Source organism: Bombus vancouverensis, chromosome 13 (genome assembly GCF_051014615.1).
Source record: "Bombus vancouverensis nearcticus chromosome 13, iyBomVanc1_principal, whole genome shotgun sequence".
NCBI classification, from domain to species: Eukaryota; Metazoa; Arthropoda; class Insecta; order Hymenoptera; family Apidae; genus Bombus; species Bombus vancouverensis.
Genome location: NC_134923.1, coordinates 12415331 through 12438498, shown reverse-complemented (window position 1 = coordinate 12438498; position 23168 = coordinate 12415331). Strand labels below are relative to the sequence as shown.

Below are 23168 nucleotides of genomic sequence, written 5' to 3'. Positions count from 1 at the left end.
TAGTTTGCAATCTTACTCGGAGGAATTCTAACGTTTCCTGAGCCACAATATAATTCTAATTAACGATGAGAACTTCGTTAAGCGTTCTTCGCAACTGGAATGCAACCATTTAAACCGGAGTTAGATGCAACCTCATAGAAAACAAAATTTGTGAAATATGAACGATAATTGGAAAAGTCAGAGAATCGTAAACGTTACGAATGCTGCAAGCGCAATGAATGAAAATTTGCAGGAAAAATAAAGTGCATAAATTACAACAATTTTCATCTCATTTTCTTTTACCTTCTGAATACGATGGCGCTTGGAAAAATTTCTAATTTTATTCGAAGATCATAGTTCGTGCAGGCGACAGCTTATGGAAAAAGTTCTTCACAGCGTGGGATATACTTCTTGCGATGCATTAATGCACCGTAAGATTGCTATGCATAAGACGAGCGATCATTACAGTTACTCGCTTGTCAGTTCAAAGTTGACATCGGTCGACTTTTATTTTCCAGATGCGACTAGGTTTGCGCGACGTCTACGAGGAAGATCAAACAAATTTGTAACTTTTTCTTTTTTTTTTTAAATGACAATGAACCAACACTTTAATTCTGGTTATAGTATATACAATTAACTTTTAATTAACTTTTTCTGTAACAATAAGAAACAGCCTTATTTTACTTTTAACGAACACCCCTACAACTCGTCATATTCGAAAAGAAAATCCAGACGTTCTAGGAAAGAAATAATAGGCTTGCGACTAAAACTGCAACTGGGTACACGAAATTGACATAATGAACATGAGCCATCTGTTTCGACACTTTTTGAAACTTTGTACCTGGTCGTTAGTCACGTTGGACAGTCGATCGCAATTAGGCAACGCGTTAAAACATTAATTAACACCGACGCAACGAAATCCTTTGTATCGCAATTATACTTTACGGTATAACGTAGCACTGTAACGGGCGTTATAGTCGCGTGACAACGAGCGTTTAATTCGTCGAATAAAATGTCTGACGTTGATTGAGACATCACACAACCGCGATGAATCGAATTTCATCGACACGTGTAAGCGGCTATCCGATGAAAAATAAACAATTCCATTTGTTCCACTCGATTCAATATGAACGTTCAATTTATTCAATTTATTCGATCGATCTGCCATCACAGGATTTAGGAAATCCCCTCTTGCAGCCAACAACAGAGAGGCAGTCCAGCATTTTCCAAATATTCTTTTTTTTTTCTTTCCATAAAGTTTTCGTTTCCATGTACACTTTCGCTCAAAAGTTTGCTGCAACCTTGTGCTTTTTTGGACGAAAAATATCTTTTCATCCTTATTTTTCTTTTTTTTTTTTTTTTTTGAGAGAGATAAAAATATTTCAATATTTTAAATAAAATATTTATTTATTTAACGCGCTAACTGCTGGCCCGAAATGACTTCCATTGTGACTGAAATATTGCTTTTTAAAACTCGTCGACCTCTCAACGCCATTTGAAAACTACTTGTGCTTGACGCGAACGTGGCCTCATCCGTCTTCGGGAGCAACTAGCCGTGACGCCTACGAAGCGTCATCGACGATCAGCCTGTTAATTATTTCTTCTGAAATCTTAAAGGGGTCCGCACCGAACAATCGGTGATATCGACAATATATTAAACCGTCAAATTCGCCTTGGAAACGTCACTGCGTGTTGTGCTATGTGCATCAACTGTATTTGAAGTACATGTGAATCTATCGCTGCAAAACATATGCAAATGAAAAATATTGCTCGGAGCGTTGAAATTATTTATTTCAATTACGTTGAAATAAACTAGAACGGGTTTCAATGGCTCGCAAAAATAGAATTTTTCTTAAAAACACTAGATACGAATATGCATCGTGTTCCATCCATTAACCTGCGGTATCTCGCTACTGACATAAATTTCGAAGACCTCAAATCACAATGTAAATACCGATTAAAATATTAAATTTCAAACATTCACAGTCAATACTATTATCAATATCCCCGTCGCTTGTCAATATCCTCACCACATAATTTGTGCATTATGTTGGCTTTAGTATCGTAAAATATCTAAATTCCCATTGATATTCCACTTAAACCCTTCGGTATTTAATATGGAGAATATTGAAGAGCAAAAGTTGGCGATATTATCGATCACATAATACGCTGCAAACTTTTCAGCCTGAGTGTAAATCGATTCGAAGAAAGAAGAAAACGGAAAGAGAGACAGCGGACACGTCTTTTACATGACAATACGTCAATGGACTTTTGCCAGACCGACGAGTAGGCGTACGAGCTATTAAAGGAGCGCACAAAACGTAGGAGCCGATGTATTCGTCTCATTAGGAGGCAAGGTTGAGAAACTCGTTGGAAAAACGAAGAATCGTCGAATAAAGATGTCTTTCGTTCGATTATTTCTCTTCTCATTTGTTTTTGGGAGAACAGTTTATGGAATGCTATTGTTAATGGAACATTTAGAATCGCGAGGCTCGTTATGGAGAAATTAGCGTGATTGTAATCGAAGAACGATAGGAAATTCTCAAAAATTGATAATACATGTAAGATCGCTGAATAAAAATTTTAAAGATTTTGTTCTTTGACTCGATTAGGGTAGTTTATAAAATGTGGTATTTAAGGTTCAGAAGTAGATCGCAGGAAAATTCTTGAAACTATAAAATATAGGAAAGCATAATAAATTTCGAAGAATTAGTTTTTATTCGATGAAAAATCCAAGAACTTTTGGTCGATTTAATACAAATGATTAATAACTACGAGGGAAAGATACAATTTGATTGTTCGTGTCCCTATATTTAATCTTCAATCCCAGCGTTCGATAGCGCGATACGAAAATATAAGTAAAAAAAGTAAAACACTGCTGATATATTTTAATTTTCCACTCCCTTATTGAAATCCCTGCTGTAATTTTCACGCTATTAACGATAACATAGTCAAATATGCATAGATACTTCTGAATCTTATCGCTGGCTATTGGACAAACATCGACCGATAGGAATTTTTACTTTCGCCCGCGTCACGGATTTCAACTAGTCAAATACCGACTGACAGTTGTGCGCGATGAGAAGATATAGACAAAATAAAATCTATTAAATAGATACAACGATCGTCCGGTGTACAGTTTGAAAAAATTCTAATTCACGTTTGACGTACAACTTGTATTCTCCGATATCTTTATCGATCGTCCATGATTTTCGGAAAATAGAAAGATACGAAAATAGAAAAGTCGGGAAATGGCAATATATGAAGATAGCGAAGTAGATAGAGAAGAAAATGGGAAAATAGCGAGCTAGTAAACTAACGAAACAGATCAATAGAAAAATGGGAAAATAACGAAATAACGAAATGGCATAACGGTGAAACAACGAGATAGCAAAATAGAAAAATAGAAAATATCCGATAACAGTATCAAAAATTTCTCTGTGATCGTCTTAAATAGCAAATTAGGAAAATACCGCGATACCAAAATGCAAGATACCCACCACTGTGACTCTACAGATTCTCCTACAATCGTGTGAAATAACCATATCGTTTAAGCCTCTGTTATATCAAGTACCGAAACGATACATTCGCCATCCTAACGAAACAAACTTCAAAATATTGTGCGTCACGCAGTATTAATTTCGCTTTCGCGTTAACCCGTCCCGTGAGAACGGGCCAGAAATCGCGCGACATCGATCCAAGTTATCTCATAATATACAAAAGAGATTGGTCGATAACGGTATCATTTTTATTGCCTATTGTTAATCGGAAGGCACGCGTCGAAGCATCGTTCACGTTGCGATACGTGACGATTGCTCGATGGTACCGTGGAATAACCGGTGTTTCTTCACACGAGGCTCATCCGCGGACGTGTCGCGTGAGACCTCCTATTTAATGACCAGCGAATATCCGCGCTATTAGCAACGACCTGGCGTTGGCGTGAGTTACTTTCGAGCACAGCCTGCTAGCCTTTTATCTTATTCGAAGATGGAGCGCGATATCGGAATCAGAGATTGTAAATCACCTGTCGCTGACATCCGCGACTATGTCAGCTGGAATCGTTCGCGCGATCTTGGTCTGCGACGACTAATAACCCGGTGGGTCGATAGAGGACAGATTCAAGGGAGAGTGGCGATGAGGGGATTTTAAGACGACTCGTTTTGTCCTTTAGAAAGATGGTAAAGTAGCTCGATGTGGCGGAAGAAATTATTTTCTTGTACTTTCGAATTTTTAACACCGATTCGAAGATAATCTATGATTTACGGAGCTATATATCGAATATATATATATGGTTAAATGAATATTAAATGTGGATATTTTTAAACTACGAATAATTGAATTATCGAGAAGAAATATTGAAAACTTTTGTAATAAGTGGACAGCCGTAAGCATAAACGCGAATTTAAATTTGTATGTACATCATTAAAGAAATAGAACATAAACGAACATCCTTGTTATGCTTCAACCATTATGAATAATACTTTACTTCGAATATTTCACATATTCTTGTATATTATACGTATTCTATACGTTTCTGCACATTTCATGTTTCACATTTCACAAAATGTTTCAAAAGAATTTGAAAAAACGCATGAGAAACTTTGATCGATCGCTAATCGACACGACCGAGGCACTTTTCCAATTTTTCTCCAAAGTTTCGTCACGATCTATCATTCTACACGTAGAATATTTTAGTCGACAGATATTCTGTTCGTTTCTTTGAAATAACGAAGCGCTTGCCTTCGGCCGTTTTATTGTTAACCTCAACGTGTCTCTTATCTTGCTTGATATCCATTTACGACGAGCCTAGTTTTTTTATCATAGACCATTTTTAATGATCTTTTGCAGTTTCCTGCCCTTCTTTTCAATGTTTCGCTAAAGTGCTTTACTTTAATATTTCGTGCAACTTCTTCAAGCTACTTCGTGACCGTACATTTTGTGTTATATTTTCCAACTTTAGCTCATTTGGAATATGATCTTTGAACATAACGATCGATCTATTACGATCAGGCTGCTTACGTGTTTACGCAATCTTATTTCTTTCATAATTAAAGAAGTTCATCTTACTGTGAATATTTTATGTATTGTGTACATTATGTACCTATTTTTTCACATTATATGCATCCTATAGAATTTTGGAATTTTTGAATTTTCCCAAAAATCCACAAATATTCTCAAACTAATGATAACGGTGCTCCTTATGTTCAAATTGGACACGAAAGGCCAACACTTATCCAGTATGTATCGATATATTTTAATACTCATTAACACTTATTAATTGATGTATTAGTTAATTGATAATATTCTCCGAATTATGATATTTCTCCCTTACGATTCGAAGATAATAATAATCGTTCGTGCCACAACACGAACTTAACACTTGCTAACGATTCATCCCGTAAATCACGCAGCGAAATTTCAACTTTCCAAATTTCCTTCTAGAAGCCTGCCGCGAAGTGAGGAACTTTGCACGGAATACTCCCACGTTTCCTGGCCTGTCAGACTGTCGAGAATCTACAGTTAGAAGGAACGTTTCCTCCCACGGAACATCTTTGCCGAGCAATTTCAGAGAACCGTGCAACAAGCTTCGTCCAACAGGGTTTCTTTCCTCTCTACGTTTCGAATGACACCGTTTCTTCGTGTAGTTTCACGCAACCGGCCATTTTTTTATAGACACCAGGCATTTCTTCTCATAGAGGAAGTGGCGGTGACAAGAGCAACTGGCTCGAACCGAGCAAATGAATTTCACGTCTGTGTAGCTAAAGTGAATGAAATTGAGCCTCGAGCTCGTAGTCTCGCTATGGTAGCTAAATGTCAAAGTTCTACCGTTCGAGTACTTCGTTACGAGTTTGACTTAATTGATTTATTATAAGTTTAACAATCTCCATATAAGTATCGCGTAATAAAAACAACGAGTATAACAATTTGCACGTGTATTAGGTTGCAACGTACGAAATTTCCAATTTTCTTCACGGTAAGTGTTAGTTTGATTCTAAATCTGACTCTAAATCTTGATTTGTCTCGAGAAATATTTTTACCTTTTTGTAAGTACCATTTTATATGTTGTTCTACAACTAGAAGAACGGAGGAATCTTTCGTTTCTTCTTTTCTTTAATTTGGTGAGGTATAACTTGTTGAACATTGAATACTTCGTACGATGCAATTTAGTAAAAATATTTAAATCTTAATGCTACTTACAAACGTCGTAGAATAGGTGCAATGATTAAATTGGAAATTTAGAGGGATGTTTTAAGCTCGTAATTAATAATTGTTTCATAGTAATTAGTAACGAGCAATCGACTAGTTCATCGATTTATCTAAATTATCTTTTGGCTCGTTTTGTCAGTAACAGGTTGTTATCGAGCTATTGCAGTTCTTTCTGGGTCTTCCAGATGGTTACGCTATGAGTTGCTCGTCGAATCAAGTACGACATTGCACGAGTATCGCAATTTTTTTCGCGAGCAGTGTATATATACACCGTATATTATATCATACATACAAATATATTAATTGTACGAAAGTTTTAACTTTGGGTGTAGAGTTCAAAATTATAAAAAATCGCAAGGAATTTTTTTTTTTGTATAACTAAAATTTTAGCTAGTCTGGCTAAAGACAACGTAGATCTGCAACATGAAAACATTTCTTTTTGATGTGTCGTTTCGTTAAAATTCTCCTGTAGTATTTTTTAAAAACGCATATGTGTATTTGATTTCTATACAAACAACGAATTATCAACAAGAAATAACAAAAATATCTGGAGCTGTTAAAGAAAATCGACTCAGTTTCCCTTTTTATCAGCCCCATTTCCGCCATCGCCCTTCTTATACGTCCATTTTTTTCCATCATGATGATTTTGTTTCTTCCCATACATATTTTCATGTTCGTAGTGACTATCCTTGCCCTCTTCAACCTTATGACCTTTGTCATCATCGTAATGACCACCTTTCTCGTATTTGCCTTTCTTCCCATGCATTTCTTCGTGGTCGTCTTTATTATGACGACCCTCTTTGTAGTGACCGCCTTTGGACATTTTGTGCTCGTGATAATGTTCGCCGTCGTTTTCCGTGTCACCGTCCTCGTGGAACTCGTCGAAGAACTCGGTGCGTTTCTCGAACTCATCCTGAAATAGAAATTGCAAGATAAAAAAGGAAATTGTAAAATGAAAGGAAATAGGGTAACGTAAAAACAGAAATTGAAGAATTCCAACGACGTGTATTTGGGAATTGTCTATAAAATAAATAAAGGATCGATCGATAATAGAAAATGCTAGTAAAAATATTTTTTCAATTTAAACACTAAATCGCCAAACCTTATTTAGCAAAATCTTCAAATCAAAATAGAATATTAAATTAAACATAAATCCTAAAATTATTTATGACAAATAATTAGAAAATTCTATTTGGGCAAGAAACAATAAAGACAGAAACGTAGTTTCTGCTTTTTTCACTATTGATCGATCCTTTAATACTATTTAGATAAAAGTAAATAAAGGCAAAAAATAGTTTCTTCAATTTAATCAAAACAGATCAGTTCACCCCATATGAAACTTACCTTTTTGTGCACGAAGTGTTGTCCCTTGGTATTGTAACCCTTCTGATGTTTCCCATTTTCGTCGAATGCCGCCTTTTTTTCACCTTTCTCGCCCTCATCGTGTTCCTGGTGGTATTCACCCTCCTCTTTATGATCTTTCTTTTCGCCATCCTTCTCGTCGAAATAATTGCTGTGCCGTTCCTTGTCGTGATGACCCTTATCAGCTTTCTCCTCCTCGTGCCAGCTTTTGTAACCCTACGAAAAACAAATTAGACACACGACGATTAACTTCCGTATCAGTGATAGCTTTAACGATGTAGAAACCGTTTAATTAATTTTTTTCGGAGTTCTTCGATATTCCTATCTTTGAGAACTACGAAGCGCTATTGGTTTTTGTCGCTGTGAATTTGATTACCGAGAATCTGAAAAAGTTGGGAAAATTTTATCGTAAAATTGTCACAGAAAAAGCAAAAAAAATATGAGAACGTAATATACGGATACGGTAGGAGATAATATACGGATAGGTGTGAAAATATTGTTCGGAATTTTAAACAATCCTCGTTCCTGAGAACTCGCAGGCATTAATAATTTTTATTACGAAGGATATAACGGAATTCGCAGAATTTTGTTACACGTAATCAAATTAGTTGGAAATGCAATAGTATGAACGATTCGCTATGCGCATCGTTAATTATGAAAATTCTGTGTAATAATTTTGTTTAATTTCGACGATTCAGAACTTTTATAACTCGTAATTTTATGTCGTCTAAAGCGTAGGTATAATTGTTCTTTATAATCGAAATAGTTAGAAACATTCAGCCATTGATATAAAAAAAATTTATTAAATATACTTAAGACTAATCACGTTTTTCCTCCTAATCTCCATCCAACGTGAACTTTCGAAATTTACCAGTGACTGTAAAACGCTAATTACTAATTACGAGTTAAAGCAATTAATAGCCCATCCAATCGCATTGACGTCCTACCTTCTCCCCTTTTTCATCATCGCTCTCACGATGCTCTTGCTTGCGTTCCGTGGCTCCACCCTTCTCAAATTTCCCTTCACCACCCTTTCCACCTGCGTCGCCACTCGCTGCACCCTCTTTTGCACTCTGATGACTCTCGTTATTATGCGAGCCGTCGGTTGCAACATCTTCCTCCACCCTGTCGTCATACTTCTGCGCATATTGACCATAACTGTCTTCGTCCTTCGTAAGTCCATCGTCCTTCGTCCAACCATCTTTTACATCTTTAGATACACGTTCACTATCACGAATATACTCGTCTTCGTCTGACTTTCTCTGTATTTCATATTTCCCGCCCTTTTTCAAATTCCCGCTTTCGTCGTTTGCAATATTCGTAGCTTCCGCCACACCATCAGAAGCTTCTCTACTATCCTTCTCATCGTTTTCTTGCGTTTTTGCGTCATTTTGCTCAGGTTGGTTTACCGGTGCCAGAGTGGGCAACGATGCCGGATAGTAAACGTAGTTATTTGAATGTAATTTGGATGCTGTGTAAGGTGATAGAGTGGAGACTATGGGATTTACCGAATGAACAGTAACTGCTGGACTTTTGATGTTTTGATAAGAATTCGAATTCGATGAGATTACTGATGACTCTTCGGAAGATTTACCTAGTTCCGACCCACTGGTGTATCGATTATTACCATTTGTCGGTTCGTTAGTCGAACTTCCATCTTCGGATGAACCATCTTTTTCAGAGAACTTTCTTCGAGGACTTTTATAATGTCCGAGTCTGGCAGCATCGGGTCTAGAAAATTGTCGACGTTCGGTAGAGCTTTCATCTTCGAAAGAACCAGTTCCGTCGGAATATTTTCTTTCAGAATTTTTATGCGTGCGTCTGGAAGCATCAGATTTAGAAGACTCGCGATGGTCAACAGAGGCCTCGTCTTCCAACGAGTCATCTCTCTCAAAGATTTGGGAATTCTTATAAGGACTGTGTCTATCAGTATCAGATTTAGAATGATCGGTAGAACTTTCATCTTCGAAAGAACCATCTCTGTCGGAATATTTGCTTTCAGAATTTTTATGTTTCTGTTTGGAAGCATCAGATTTAGAAGATTCGCGATGATCGACAGAGGTCTCGTCTTCCAACGAGTCATTTCTCGCTAAGATTTGGGAATTCTTATGACTATGCCTATCGGATTTAGAATGATCGGCAGAACTTTTATCTTCGAAAGAACCATTTTCTTCGGAGATCTGAGAATCCTCGTAAGGAACACCGACTCTATTGGCATCAGATTTCAAAGATTTCCGAAGATCGGTAGACAGAGAACCATCTTTCACGTTCACTCGAATCGTCGAACTGCTTTTACTATCTTTCCTTTCGTGCGATTTCTTATTTAATCCAGGCAAAGAATTTCTGTAACCACTCGAGTGGCCACTATCTATCTTCGCAGTATTTCGATGAATATTTCTATCGTCGATGCTTCGGATCTCGTCAGAGGCTATTCCTTTACCATTTATTTTCTCCAAATTGTCTTCCTGGCTTTCTTTAGAGTATCTGTTTATGGAAAATGGTCTTGGTGCAATATCATACTTGGGTAACTTGGCTTGCAAACTTAATCTCCTCGATTTATTCTTATTTTCGTTCGTTGCCGATTCTCGAGCCTCCAGGAATTCTTTAGGATAATTTTCGGTATTTTCAGTGAAGCTGGATGATTCTACTTGTTGTGCAGGTTTACTCGTCACTCGTTTGCGACTTTTCTTCCGTCTACTAACTTTTGCCGGATAAGAATCGTTGCCGGAAGGTGTTGTAGTAATTACGGAATCAGTGTAGTACTTTTTCTGTGGGGCAGCGGCCAACGTATGAGGGTTGTACAAAGGAGTAGCGATCTTTTGGTTAGGTACATTTTCGACGTTCGTTTCGTCCTTTGGTGTAGTTGATCGAAGAGTTTGCGGGGAACGAGTTCTAGAATACTTTCCTTTGATTGCTTTCGAGACTGTGACTCGGTATATGTGCTCTGGGTCTCGAGATTTTGATTTTGAATCGATCGTAAGCGGTTTCTGGCTGCCTTGGTCGGGTCTGGAATAGTATTGCGGTATTGTTACGAGTTTCTTGGGATGGTCGGTTCGTGGTACTTCGTAGTATGTGTTCGTAACGTCCGGAGTTGTTGGACTCGCGCTTTCGCGGCTGGCAACTATGGTATCTGAAAAATAAATAGTTTGCTTTTCGGAAATGACATTTAAGGTTAAAGAAAGTTGAACGAATCTTTCAATGGAAGAAAAATTTTCTATCTTTTGACTTTTCCAATTTGTCGAATGAATCAACAAGCGAATTTTTCGATATAAATAAAAATTTATTCTTTCAAGTAAAATTTATAATTTCAATATAAAATATATAAAATAAATAAAAGTAAACTTGTTATATATTTTTCCCCTAGCGTCCTCGTTCGAAGTTATTCCTTTTATTGAGAATTTGAAGTTTCAATGAAAATGTATTTCTACTTAGATAAGTGTATTTGCATGCGCAGACACATACATAATTTTTTAATATAATTACCACCGATTACAAACATAAAACTCTTTTAAAAAAGTAAGCATACGAAAGTAATATCTTGTACTACAATTCGTTTAAATTTATTTTTCAGTTTACTTACCAGGGTTGATGTTATAAGAGTCCACAATTTTCCTTTTCCCTATCTTACTAATTTTCTGCGGTTCGTATTCAACGACAGACAGAACGTGCTTTAAATTTTCCAAGCCTTTTACATCACCAGCGTTTACCAACGCTATTCTCGATCGATCCACTCGTTCATCCAACCTGCCTTTAACGCTATTTTTCTCGGGAATCACATTTTGGCTCTCTGCTAACGATAAAATCTCGTCGTTGATTTTTGTAGCATTATGAACATCGAAAAGTGTCGTTTGTCTTGGGTTCAAAGGGACTACTCTCCTTATTCTGGTGATGTTCGCATTTAGTATCGACGATCTTGTGCCCTGTGAAAGATACATTTCGTAATTGAAAGGATTTGCAACCGAGAAAATCGATTGTGTCTGGTTACGGTTGAAGCATGATGCTACTTCTTTGTGTGAAACTTTTTAGTATAATCTTACGAGACAGTTGCTTGTTACGTAACGAATAAAATATATGGATGTAATACCGTTGCACGAGAAAGTGAATTTTTTCTCGTTTTTTCATCTAGAAAGTTTGACAACTTTTTCGAACGAAAATTTCTACAAAGCGTGAACGAGTGGCTATCTAAATTTATATTTTATCAATTTTATCAATCGCAATGTTGCAATATTAATTATTGTAATGCACAGATAAAGTGTATTTGTTAGTTTACGCGTAGTCGTATTTATGCGTCGCTCAGTTTCTGTAACGAATTGCAATCCCATGCAGGAATAAAGGAAAAAAGGTCCAATTAAAATTACGCGTTCTAACTTGCAACTCGTCAGTTTCTCTACATTTCCACGCATCGTGCGTTCGTTCTCTGTTATAATAATTAGGATATACTAAAGAATATACGTATGTACAGTATACAGAAAAGTTCGTAAGATGGATAAACGTAAAAAACGTGAAAATTCAAATACATTCAAATAAATTAAAATTATACCTTCGAAAGCTTTAACGAGGCTCTAACAGATAAATCGTATGCATTTATTCGCTCGAGTTTATACTACGATGTTTCGAAAAACGTTCATTGTTTAAAACTTCTCCAAACAATTTTAAATTGAATTCGCATTCCTCGCTCAATTTCACCTACACTGACGTATATGCTTCAAACCCACCAAAAACCCCTAGGAGCCTTCAAAATAAGTAATCGTCGTACTGAAATTGACGTAAAATATTTTTCTTTGTTTCTAATTTATACTACACAACCGTTTTGTACAATTTATATTTCACTTGTGTCGTTTAAAATGTTAATTATCCATCGATTCTAAGATTCACCCCAATTAAAAACACAAACTATACGTATATTTAACAGCCTAGAAAAATTGTCGACTATTTTTTATCATTTAACTATTTTGGGAATAGAGTTCGAGTTTTTAAATTATTATTTATGATATCGGTGAACTTTACCAGGCAAAACAGCAAAAGCAGCAGGACGACTGCCGATAACACGCGGGCTCCCATGTCTCGTTGGCCACAGAACGTAAACTGAGCTGCAATTCTACCTGGTCCAGGCAATTATATCGGGTGATTTCTCACCACAGAAAACCATTCGCGAATGATATGACAATTTCACACCGATTAGAAGTGTCGATTTACCCGATCGAGCCAGCAAACCTGACTCCTTGTCGATCGAATCTTTCAGCTTCCTCCTTTCTCCGTTTATAAAGTTGCACAAGATGGTCGCTCGGCCGAATCGTGCTAAACATCTCAAAGTCTCCATCTCTTATTCGACGATATTACACAAATCTTTGCCCTCGTTCTTCCTTTTTCAGCGTTTTTATCTAAAGTTCATCGTATTCTCAGTAATAATTTTTCTTTTGGAAACTTCCTTTATTCTTTTTTTTTATTTTTAGTTGGTCGTTCGCTAGTTGGATTTTGCTCAATTAAAACAAGTAAAATCCTCGCCAACTGTTAATTACCGGAATAATCGTAACGTGACATGCTCCTGGTTCTCGTTTGCCAGTGAAAATATAGGGAAAATCGTATTTTTAGTTTTGTTGCTTGCAGCTGGCGGTTCGTGAAAGTGGTTTAATTGCACTGTGTACGAGAATCCGATGAAATACTTTTTTCGCTTGTCACGACATTTCGTTGCAGGATTATTACACGTAATTTTTGTTCAACGTTTTGTTCCAGAGACATGGGACAGTTATCGTACGGCATTTCTGTTACGTGTAGCTTAAAACAGAGAAAGAAACTGTTTATGGTCTTCTGGTTTTTCATGACTTAGAAACGGAGCATAGTTTTTTACATTATAATTACACGTACATACGCGATATAAATATTATATTCAAACGCTTAATAACGTGTATGAAACAGTAACATCGAATATTTTTCTGAAACTTTCTCCCAGATCGAAAGAAAAATCTTGCAGCCTCGTCTTTCAATAGAAGCTAGGCATTTTGTAACGATTAATGAAGTAACCATCGCTGTTGCGGTAAATCGATCGCTACTTTGCAATCACCTGTGACGAATTTATGTTCGTCGTGCCGCACGGTTTCGTTAAAACTCTGCCAACGTATTATATACACGATATCGTTATGATTTGCGCTGCGTAAATGTATACGTATCGAGATTAATTATGCACAACCGTCGTCGACGAGTTGAGCGATGCGATTACCGATCACGCGATTCATTTCAATCGAGTTATCACTTCCAATCGTCCGTAACAATTATCCGAAACAAATTATTTATTAATTCAAATTACGCGACGAATTACCTTTCTGCGTGTGCTCGTTCCTATAATTAAAATCATACTTCGCTTCGATTACGTCAAATTTTCATGTCAATAATCAATATGCAAGCAAAATTGCTTACGAAACCGAAAATCAAAATTTTTATCGATTTACTGTGTAATAGTTAGACAAATTGACAAACGTTATGCGCAATGTAACTATATGTACAGCAATGTTCGCGTAAGCCAACACTCTTCAAGACAGAGTAACTTTTCTAAAATTCGATCAACAGGCCCGATTTTTTTTTTTAACAGTTAGAGAATCAGTTTACTAGATGTCGTGTAAAGAAACGTTGAAACAATTGCAGTTGGTTCTTCGTTATATTACCATATTACAGAAATAAATATTTATATCATAATAATTACATGTTAATTAATAACGACGTAAAAAAGACGAGAATAATAATTACACGATAATATCATTTTTATCGCACAATATCGAACGAGCAAGCAGTAAGTAGAATAGGAAAAGAAGAGAAAAGAGAACCTCAAACATTTTATACGAAGTTACACCCACCATACGTCCAACATATTTCTCTTCGGCATATGTACATCTCCAAGTATGTTCTATTTACCAAACTCTCTAGAACTTCCATCGTATTCCACACCCTCTCGAAAAGCCGCCCTTGACGTCCATCCAGACGCACTTGGAAATGCACTTTAGACTTTCATTTTCGTGCGTGACACGGTCACGCTTTAAAGTTTCGTAGCGAAACAGCCGTTTCCCGTTCCATCTGCTTTCATTCTCCGATGAAAGTGTTTCGGGGTTGCGAAGACACGCTTCGCGTGGGCAGCGAAAATAGAAAGACAGGAAAAAAGAAAAGGTTCCAGGATTACTTGTAACGTTTAATTCGCCCGTTAGTGGCAAGACGAAGATCGACGAAGGGCTGCGTCGGAGCTTCTGACGTTGTTCCTCCCACGAGCGCCGCCCGTACGCTTGCAAAACTGTGTTCGTTAACTGTCCAGAGGGGCAATCTTCGGCTCATCTTGGGGAATTTATTCGATTCATGGAAAACGACTGGCCTCGTTCAACGCTATCGCTTCGAGTCCGTCTTGAAATTACCATTCGATCCGACCATCTTCTTGTCCTTGCAGCGTGGTATTTAAGGAACGGCATCGCGGCATTTTTCTGTTTTTATTTCGTGCTCAGCCGTGGCTGAGAAACAACGTCGCAGCACGAAGAGAAAACTATGAAAAAGAGTGGAGAGAAAGTGCAATTTAGTTTCAATCATAATTTTCAATCTAATTCAATTTTCAAACTAAATAATAGTTTCAATCATAGTTTTGAAGAAAAAGAAGAAAGTGCGTGTTGTCACTGAAATTTTGTAAGTGAATGAGCGAATCGAAAATGATAAATAGTACTTTTATAGCGCTCCTATAACGTTTCAGTAATAAATTGATGAAAAATGGCAGAGGAAGTCATTTTAACAGGTCACGCGCTCTGTCTGACTTTGAACGACCCTTTTCTCTTCGCATTTCCACGTTATTTCTCTGGCGCTTTACTCGCGTGAATTAACGACAACTTTACTTCAAGCAGTGCGCAAACAGAGTTGTCAAAATACTTAGAAAAAATTATCCAAGAGGTTTGAACGTTTTTACCAATTTCTAAAATAAACAGAGATTTTACAACTTCAAAAAACGTCCATTCGTCTGTCGGGCTAATATTACATTGCTGTTTTATAGGTAGAAATTTTCTTATGCGACAAAAAATCTTTAAGTGCTTTATTAACAAGTTTTAACAGAGTTACGGAACGTGAAGGCCACACAGTACCAATGTTTTTATTTCGTATTTATCGTATTATTAAATTTCGTCGCCATTCTGTCCAAATTCGTTACGATTAATTCCATTATAATTGCGCTAATATATTGTGATATACAAAAAAAAAAATAATATTTACCGACATATCGCTCATATCTCATATTTTTGTTGCAGCTTCTTAATATTATCGAGACATTCGCGTGCCAAAAGTGGTTAAACGCTTGATCGATGCTTATCTTGTGTAATTTCATCAACTTTCTTCTACTTTTCGTTTTGTTACCAATTTGACAAATAAACAGCTGGATCGTTAATTTTCACGGCGTTAGAAGAAATTAATTTATGAGAAAAATACGATAAGGATTGCCTGAAATGAACCAGAAAATCATTTTCGGGCACACTGATTAACTGCTGAATTCGTGAATCAACGTTGTATCTCACGGAAGAGTTTGATAAGCGGACGCGTCTGGCTTCCTGTCGCGAGAACAATCGCGGTATCTCGAGTCGATACTACGGTCGTATTCATCCAACAGCGCGACAATGAAGCGCTTTAGCGGACCGTGGCCAATTTCACGCCAAGATTTTCACTTTTCACGCCGGAATAATCGTCGCGAGAGATCGGGAGAGAACGAATTCTCGCTTGATCGGCCAACGCGACTTTCTGACTTGTTCTACTCGTCCAGATGTTTCGCTATATATAACTGATCGATCTTGGACCGATCTTGGTCGAAAAATTCTTTTACGATCCTTGCAACTTTGCGATGTAGATTCATAATTCTCTGAGGAAAGAATGCCAGTTTTCAGGCGACGAAATATGAAATTTAATTTACAAAAATGAACATAATGACATTGAAAAGTAGAATATTCCCCTTAATCCCCTTGCATCTCATTTCCTTGCAAATATATTATACGAGAATTCCCCTCGACAATAATCTCGGTAATTCTAATTTCACAATTCAATTTTCGAAATGTGACAGCAACATAGCCTTCTAGTTGGAATAACGAACTCTAAGAATCCTTTGAGATAAAACTGCTAAATATGTATAAATATCCAACTGGACGATCGAAATATCGCAAAACGTTGGAGTGCGCAGAGAGATATATTTTGCACCATACTATCAACATGGATAATCCAGAATTATTATTATCTGGTTTCAAGCGTATCCCATTAAAGCTCATAAAGGATTTACAAAAGTTACTTCCTCATCCCTTGCTTGTCGTACAATTTCATGTACAAAAAGTGATGCGGATTTCTGTAGCAGGTTCCATGTATTATCATTCAAAATATTCATATTCAATGTCATATATCACGTATTAAATATATCCAAAGAAACGTATCGGTAAACAAAGACAGACAAAGGAGTCAAGGTTCGATAAAAAATGACTTAACAATTATAATAATAATTTTTATGCACTTGTAGAAAATTTAAAAGCGTATATCATAAATATGGGAAAATATATAACATATCCAAGATATAATACTCGGTATGTAAAACATATCTTTGCATAGATTCTACTTTTTTCAGTTACATTTATAAAAATACCAATTTACATTAATTTTCGTAATTTAGCCATAATATTATGTTTGTTACTGTATAACGATATATAATTTGATTTGAAATGTTTAGACTCTCGTCATAAGTACGAAAATAGATTTCTTCGAAAAGGAATTGTTCATTTTTGCTACAAGTTTGTAAATATTTATGTAATAAGCTAGAGCAATAAAGAAGCTACGTTTTTGGTATATTTTTCTAACTGTTCTTCTAAAATTTAATGAAATTTTATAAACATCCAATGGAATTTAATTAAATCCGGTAAAATTCAGTGGGCAAAATTCAACCTTTGCTTTGACAGCCGAATTTTTTTAATAAAGATAGTTTCTTGACGCCTGTTCGTATATATTTAACGAACTTTACTAAAAAGAGATTAACTGACATTTGCATAGGCGATAAAGTTTTGTAATTTTTCGAATAAAGATCTCGTTCATAAACAGCACAGTCTTGCTTTCTACAGAACTTGCACTCGTTACTGCTGTCACCTCGAACAGTCGACGAATATACACGATTCCGCACACCTGCCTCGCTATTTACGCGCCTGCATTCTGTTTCTACGTTCGACTACTTCCTCCGAATGTTCTTATGCATTTGCATTAGAGTTCCGAGAACGATGACATGTTGGTTCCCTTGAAAATTTCATCACGGCGAAAGTGCACAGTGAATCGATAAACTTCGGTTCGGATTAAGGGCTAAAGCTACTTAATATTTCATACGTACAAATTGCGACTTTATTATGATTTCTATGCGTATCTTTTATACGCTGTGATCTTTAATTTGATCGATTTTTAACGATGAATATTTTGTTGCGCTACTGATTTTTCAATTTCACTAATTTGTTTGAAGATCGTTTAATATTTTACCGAATAATTATCTATAATGATTTCTACGTCTAAGGATGTATAATGTATGTATAACGTACCATAATCTTCAATTCTGTTTCCTCTAAATTCCATACTACGGATTAAGAGTTTTCTAAATTGTCATACGTTAATCATTTAAATATTTTTTAACGAATCTTTGAGTCGTTTTAAAACGCGGATACTCGCTGTCATGACTAGCTGAAGAGTTAATCTTTCGAGGCATAAATTCGTATTTAGAAAACATACTTTATCTCTTGAGAATTTAATGACCGCTGCTGGCGAACCATTTCTTCCCTGATTCGTGTCCTCCCTTCTTTCCATATTTCTTATCGTGTTGATGATGACTATCGTGGCCTTCAGCGAGCTTGCGACCCTTCTGTTTACGATGGTGATGACCCTCCTCGTGATTCTTCTTTTTACCATGCCGATGCTGATAGATATATCAATTAATATCAAATTTAACAAGTTTAGAAACGTTTGAACGTTTAGAAATCATGTAACAATTTCTTACCATTTGGACAAATTAAAACTGATCCACGAACAAATCAAATAAATAAATGATAAATTTTTCAGGAAAGGAACCAATTAATTTCTACATGTGAAAAGTTGCACAAGAAATTATCATTTTAACAAACCTCGCGACGAGCAGAGTCCGTATGTCCTTTCTTCTCGTGTCCACCCTTCTTGCCTTCGTGTTCGTGGTGGTACCCTCCATGTTTCTCGTGTTCCCCATCCTCGTGATACTCGTCGTAAAAATCGTGCTTCTTCTCATACTCGTCCTACAACACTCGTCTCGTATCATAATTTCTTAATAAAACTCTTTGTGTTTAGAGAATTACATGTTTCTTAAGATATCCACGTAGCGACTTCAGAAACTTTTATCCACCCTATGTATAGTTTCTTACTTGAAAAGTTTACTGGAAAATCGTAGAGGAATTTCCATCGAAAATTCGTCGGATTAATTAAACGGAGATTGAAGTACGTAATTTGTTATTTTTGAAATAAAAACCTTCTTAGAAATACTGTGCTCTCCTTTGGTGCTATAGCCTTTTTGGTGTTTGCCCTCCTCGTCGAATTTCGCAGTTTTCTCGCCTTCTTCGCCATGGTGACTCTCGTCGTAATGATCCGTCTCCTCGTGCTCCTTTTCCTCTTTCCCCTTTTTCTCGTCGTACTTTTGCTTGTGGCCCTCGTTGTCATGGTGGCCCTTCTCACCCTTGTCGAACTCATGGAAGACCTTGTAACCCTGTTTTCAAGCATTCGTGATCGATGAAACAGGCATTCGCGTTATAAAAATATGCGATAAGATTAAAGATCGTACAACAAATACGGGCAAAATGCCATACAGCTACAGAAATTGCTACAAACTGCGGATTTCCATGCGTTCATAGGAGATTTGAAAACGCAAAATTGCATGGAATGCACGTAATATGGAAAAACTAAACAAAATATCCAAAGTACTTCCTATAAAATAAAAGACAACTGTATTCTACCAAGGATCTACTCGGTCGATCGTACTCTTAAAAGATACGAATTTTCATAAAAATCCACGGTCTACTCGCCGCTATAAATATCACAGGAAAGAATCGGAAAACACCGACGTTGTAATTCATAAAAGAGACTGGTTTGGAAGAAGTCAAAGAATTTTCTCCGAATGGTCATATTGAAAAGAATTTTTTGGACGAGTAACGAGTCCGTTGACGAATTAATTGCCTCGTGGTCAGCGGCCCATGAAACGAGCGCGAGAAGCAATATCGAAGGGTGCGTGTACCGGACAAAGGGGCGAAAATACCGTCTCGTCGTTACGAAGAATTTCCCGGTGAAGAAAGAAGCGTCGTTCGGTCTCTGCAAAGATGTCGTTCGCGCAACGACGACCGTATAATAAATAATCCCTTAAGAACACCGGGTGGACACTAATATTACGGGCGATAAAAAGGGAAGAGAGTCTTGGACGTCGACGATGACGAGTACGGCTGCAGGAGAAGAGGAGTGTTGCATGCTCCCAAGGAAATTTGTTACAGCTGTGATATTGCAGCCAGATTATCAATTAGCGCCGAAATATTACGGTTTGCCGAGTTTATGATGAAATTACGATGACATTGGGCGTATTTGAGAAATTTGGAGAGAAATTTAAGGAGATTGAAAAATAATGTATTTACACTGTTGTTCGCAAGTGTATGGATTTTTTGATTAACATTAACGCGTAAATTAACGAGAAGTTGATATTGTAATATAATTGATATTGAATTATAAAATTCAATCGTTTATCGAAGATATTGATATTGAGAGTTGTTATTGGAAGTCTTCCCTGTAGTATCGAAGCATTTTACGAGTATTCTTTTATAATTCGCAATAAAGTATTTTTTTTATGTATTAATAATCATTCTTGAGAAAAGATATCGAAGAAATAATGGATCTTGTTACTGCATCTTTATGACCTTTATCGTAACGTTAAACCATTTCAACGAGCATTCTTTTATCATTTTCTACTTTAAATGCATTGTTCGTGTGTTAATTTATTTCCTCTGGCTTTTTCAGCGAACGATAAAATTAATTCATCAATAACGATTTGTATAAAAACTGCGAAAGCTTCTACGAAATCGTTCGATAAATGTAAAAGGAATATTCTCATCTCGTTATTACACTGCGGACATTTATGCGTTTTTGACAAGTGTAAATATGCAAAAATCTGGAAAAAAATGTACAAATGCAAAAATATATGAAATATCGAAAGTAAAGCGCGTATTATCAAACTTAAAAAATAAAATACACGCTTTATTTATCTGCATCTATGAACATATGAATTTGCATAAATATCTGCAATTTATTTAACGTAAAAACAATCCAAAATAAAACGTCACGCTTAAAACATCGTGTTTTCTACTTTTTTCTTTTATCCTTCTTTTAATGAAACACGTTGGTAAGAATTTTTACGAACGTGCATTTCGTAGAAACTGTTGAACAATTTTGCACGAGAAATTCGTTCGAACAATGGTGCTGTACCTTGTCACCCTTCTCGTCGTCAACGGTATGATGATCTTCCTCGTATTTGGTGCCGCCGCCCTTTTCCTCTTGCCTTTCTCCACCTGTTTGAATTAATTACCGAATAAAGCTTTTCACCCTTTGCCGAAAATTTCTCAAGAAATTCTCGAACTCCATGAAAGGATGGTGTTAATTGGAGTTATTAAGGTTTACCGAGTAACTGAAGGCGTTCTATTTCGGTATTAATTAAGTCTACCGTTTCTTGCATCGAGAAATGAATAAAACAAAGGTGACAATTACAAAGAATGATTCCTTTGATCTCCCGAACGCTTGGAGCATTAGCCACGAATTTTTATTATTAATTTAATAGTTTTGTAAATCGAGGAATATTAGTTTTGAATCGTATCTTGAGATTAAGATTCAATTTGCTTTCATTTACTTTAAGAAATGTGCTTTTGCAAATTAATAAATGCCTATTGTGAATAAATTCGTTTACTTTGACCAGCGAATCTCTCTCAGACGATGATTTAACGTACCTTAAAAAAGTAATTAAACCAGCTACTTCGAAAAGTATGTATATAAACGTATTTACCATTTTCTAAACAAAATAACGATTCAAATATCGAAGCAACTACGAACAGACTTCTCGAAAACTATTACTTGCCTTCGTGTTCACTAGCAGCTACCTCGAGATCCTTCACGTGCCGGAAGTTCACAGGATCGTTCTCGATCTTCTCATCGCCAAACGAATTACCAATCAGAATCGAACCAATTACCAAAACTAGAATGAATCTTGTAAAATGTAATATCTCACAACGTATTGCCATCGCGTATAGAAATATACAAAAAGTAAAGAAGAATCGTAAACTTTAAAAGCAGATATGTAAATTAATGACGCAAGAGAAGTCTCGTTATTTAACGATGGGAACGAAAGCAAACACTGAAGATCGCTTGGATTCGATCGACAGATTTATTCGAGGCGTAGTTCCTCTCTCGCGTTATTTTCCTTCCCGCTCTGTGTCCGATGATCGCGTTTTTCCGACACGAAGAAAGTTCGTTTCCGAATGAACGATGAAAAAAGATGCTTTCACTCGATTCGCTCGACGATACATTTCCCATCGCTTGACATCGATTGCTTGTTAAACGCAATCGTTTATCCGCCGTGTCTATTCAGAAGGTTCATCGACATGGATATTCTTTTAACAATCCCAAACGCTTTCCCTTATAGATAGTTGTTGAAAGAAGATCGGAGAGTTTCTTTCCGATATTCGAAAGGATCCACGCGTTTATTTATTTTTTCGTACACTGTCTTTCCTATCGTTTTCTATTCTTTGACACGATCGATACGTAGATTGCGAACTTTTATGCAAACTCGTTTTTATATCTGCTTTGTATAATAATTTCTATTTTACGAATTTTGTACAAAAATTATTGTGGCCGCGTGATCAAACGAAACGATGCAATTAGACAATGACAAAGATGTGTGTCACGCAGCAAATATTAAAGTGAATACTCTGTGCTTTTTTGTCATAAACGCAGAAATATCCGGAGTCTATCGATAAGACAACACGGGTCGTTTAATACTTTGCTGGAGTATTGGAATGTAAATGTTTCTGAATTTTGTTATTTTTATCTGCGCGTGCATATCGTATTTTACTATATTGTATTCTTGTTTTTATATATTTCGTGTTATAGGTCACGACGTAACGAAGTTATGAATTTCGTTAGCAGGCAAAGTATAGTAGTCACGCTTCGAGTTTCAGGAAAATGGAACAGACATAAATACACGCGGGCAAGGAACTAAAACCTCCGCAAAGTCACGTGAAAAGTTCGAACTTGAAAGCTCGAATCCATCCTGAAAACGAAGGAACGAATGAATAATATCTGAAAAGAGGTACAAGAGTTTAAGAAAAAATGATCAAGGACTTCTTAGATCACTTTAGGATTTTTTCACGAACAAACCATAAAACTTTTTCGTATTATCATTTTACACATATATCTGTTTTTGTCTTAAAAATGTTTGTCGATATTTTTGAATAAAAATTATCGATATCACCATTGATATGAATCAATACAGTAATCATTTATACGTCATGTAGCATGGTGTTTAAAAAGAAAAGTGTGTTATTGACATGATT

General features: G+C 36.4%; 2 protein-coding genes across 2 annotated transcripts; both read right to left on the bottom strand.

Moving 5' to 3' along the window:
- Positions 1-6757: 6757 nt before the first annotated feature.
- LOC117164820 (uncharacterized) lies at positions 6758-11483 on the bottom strand. The gene is made up of 4 exons (XM_033348203.2): positions 11129-11483; positions 8496-10678; positions 7531-7764; positions 6758-7099 (listed from the first exon to the last, which is right to left on the bottom strand). The coding sequence occupies exons 1-4, from the start codon at positions 11481-11483 to the stop codon at positions 6758-6760; spliced, it is 3114 nt and encodes a 1037-aa protein (XP_033204094.2).
- On the bottom strand, positions 11377-21878 carry LOC117164812 (uncharacterized). Its single transcript, XM_033348193.2, has 6 exons — positions 21695-21878; positions 21052-21134; positions 19061-19294; positions 18687-18830; positions 18298-18481; positions 11377-11468 (listed from the first exon to the last, which is right to left on the bottom strand). The coding sequence occupies exons 1-5, from the start codon at positions 21855-21857 to the stop codon at positions 18314-18316; spliced, it is 792 nt and encodes a 263-aa protein (XP_033204084.1). The 5' UTR covers positions 21858-21878; the 3' UTR covers positions 11377-11468; positions 18298-18313.
- Between the last annotated feature and the right edge of the window lie 1290 nt (positions 21879-23168).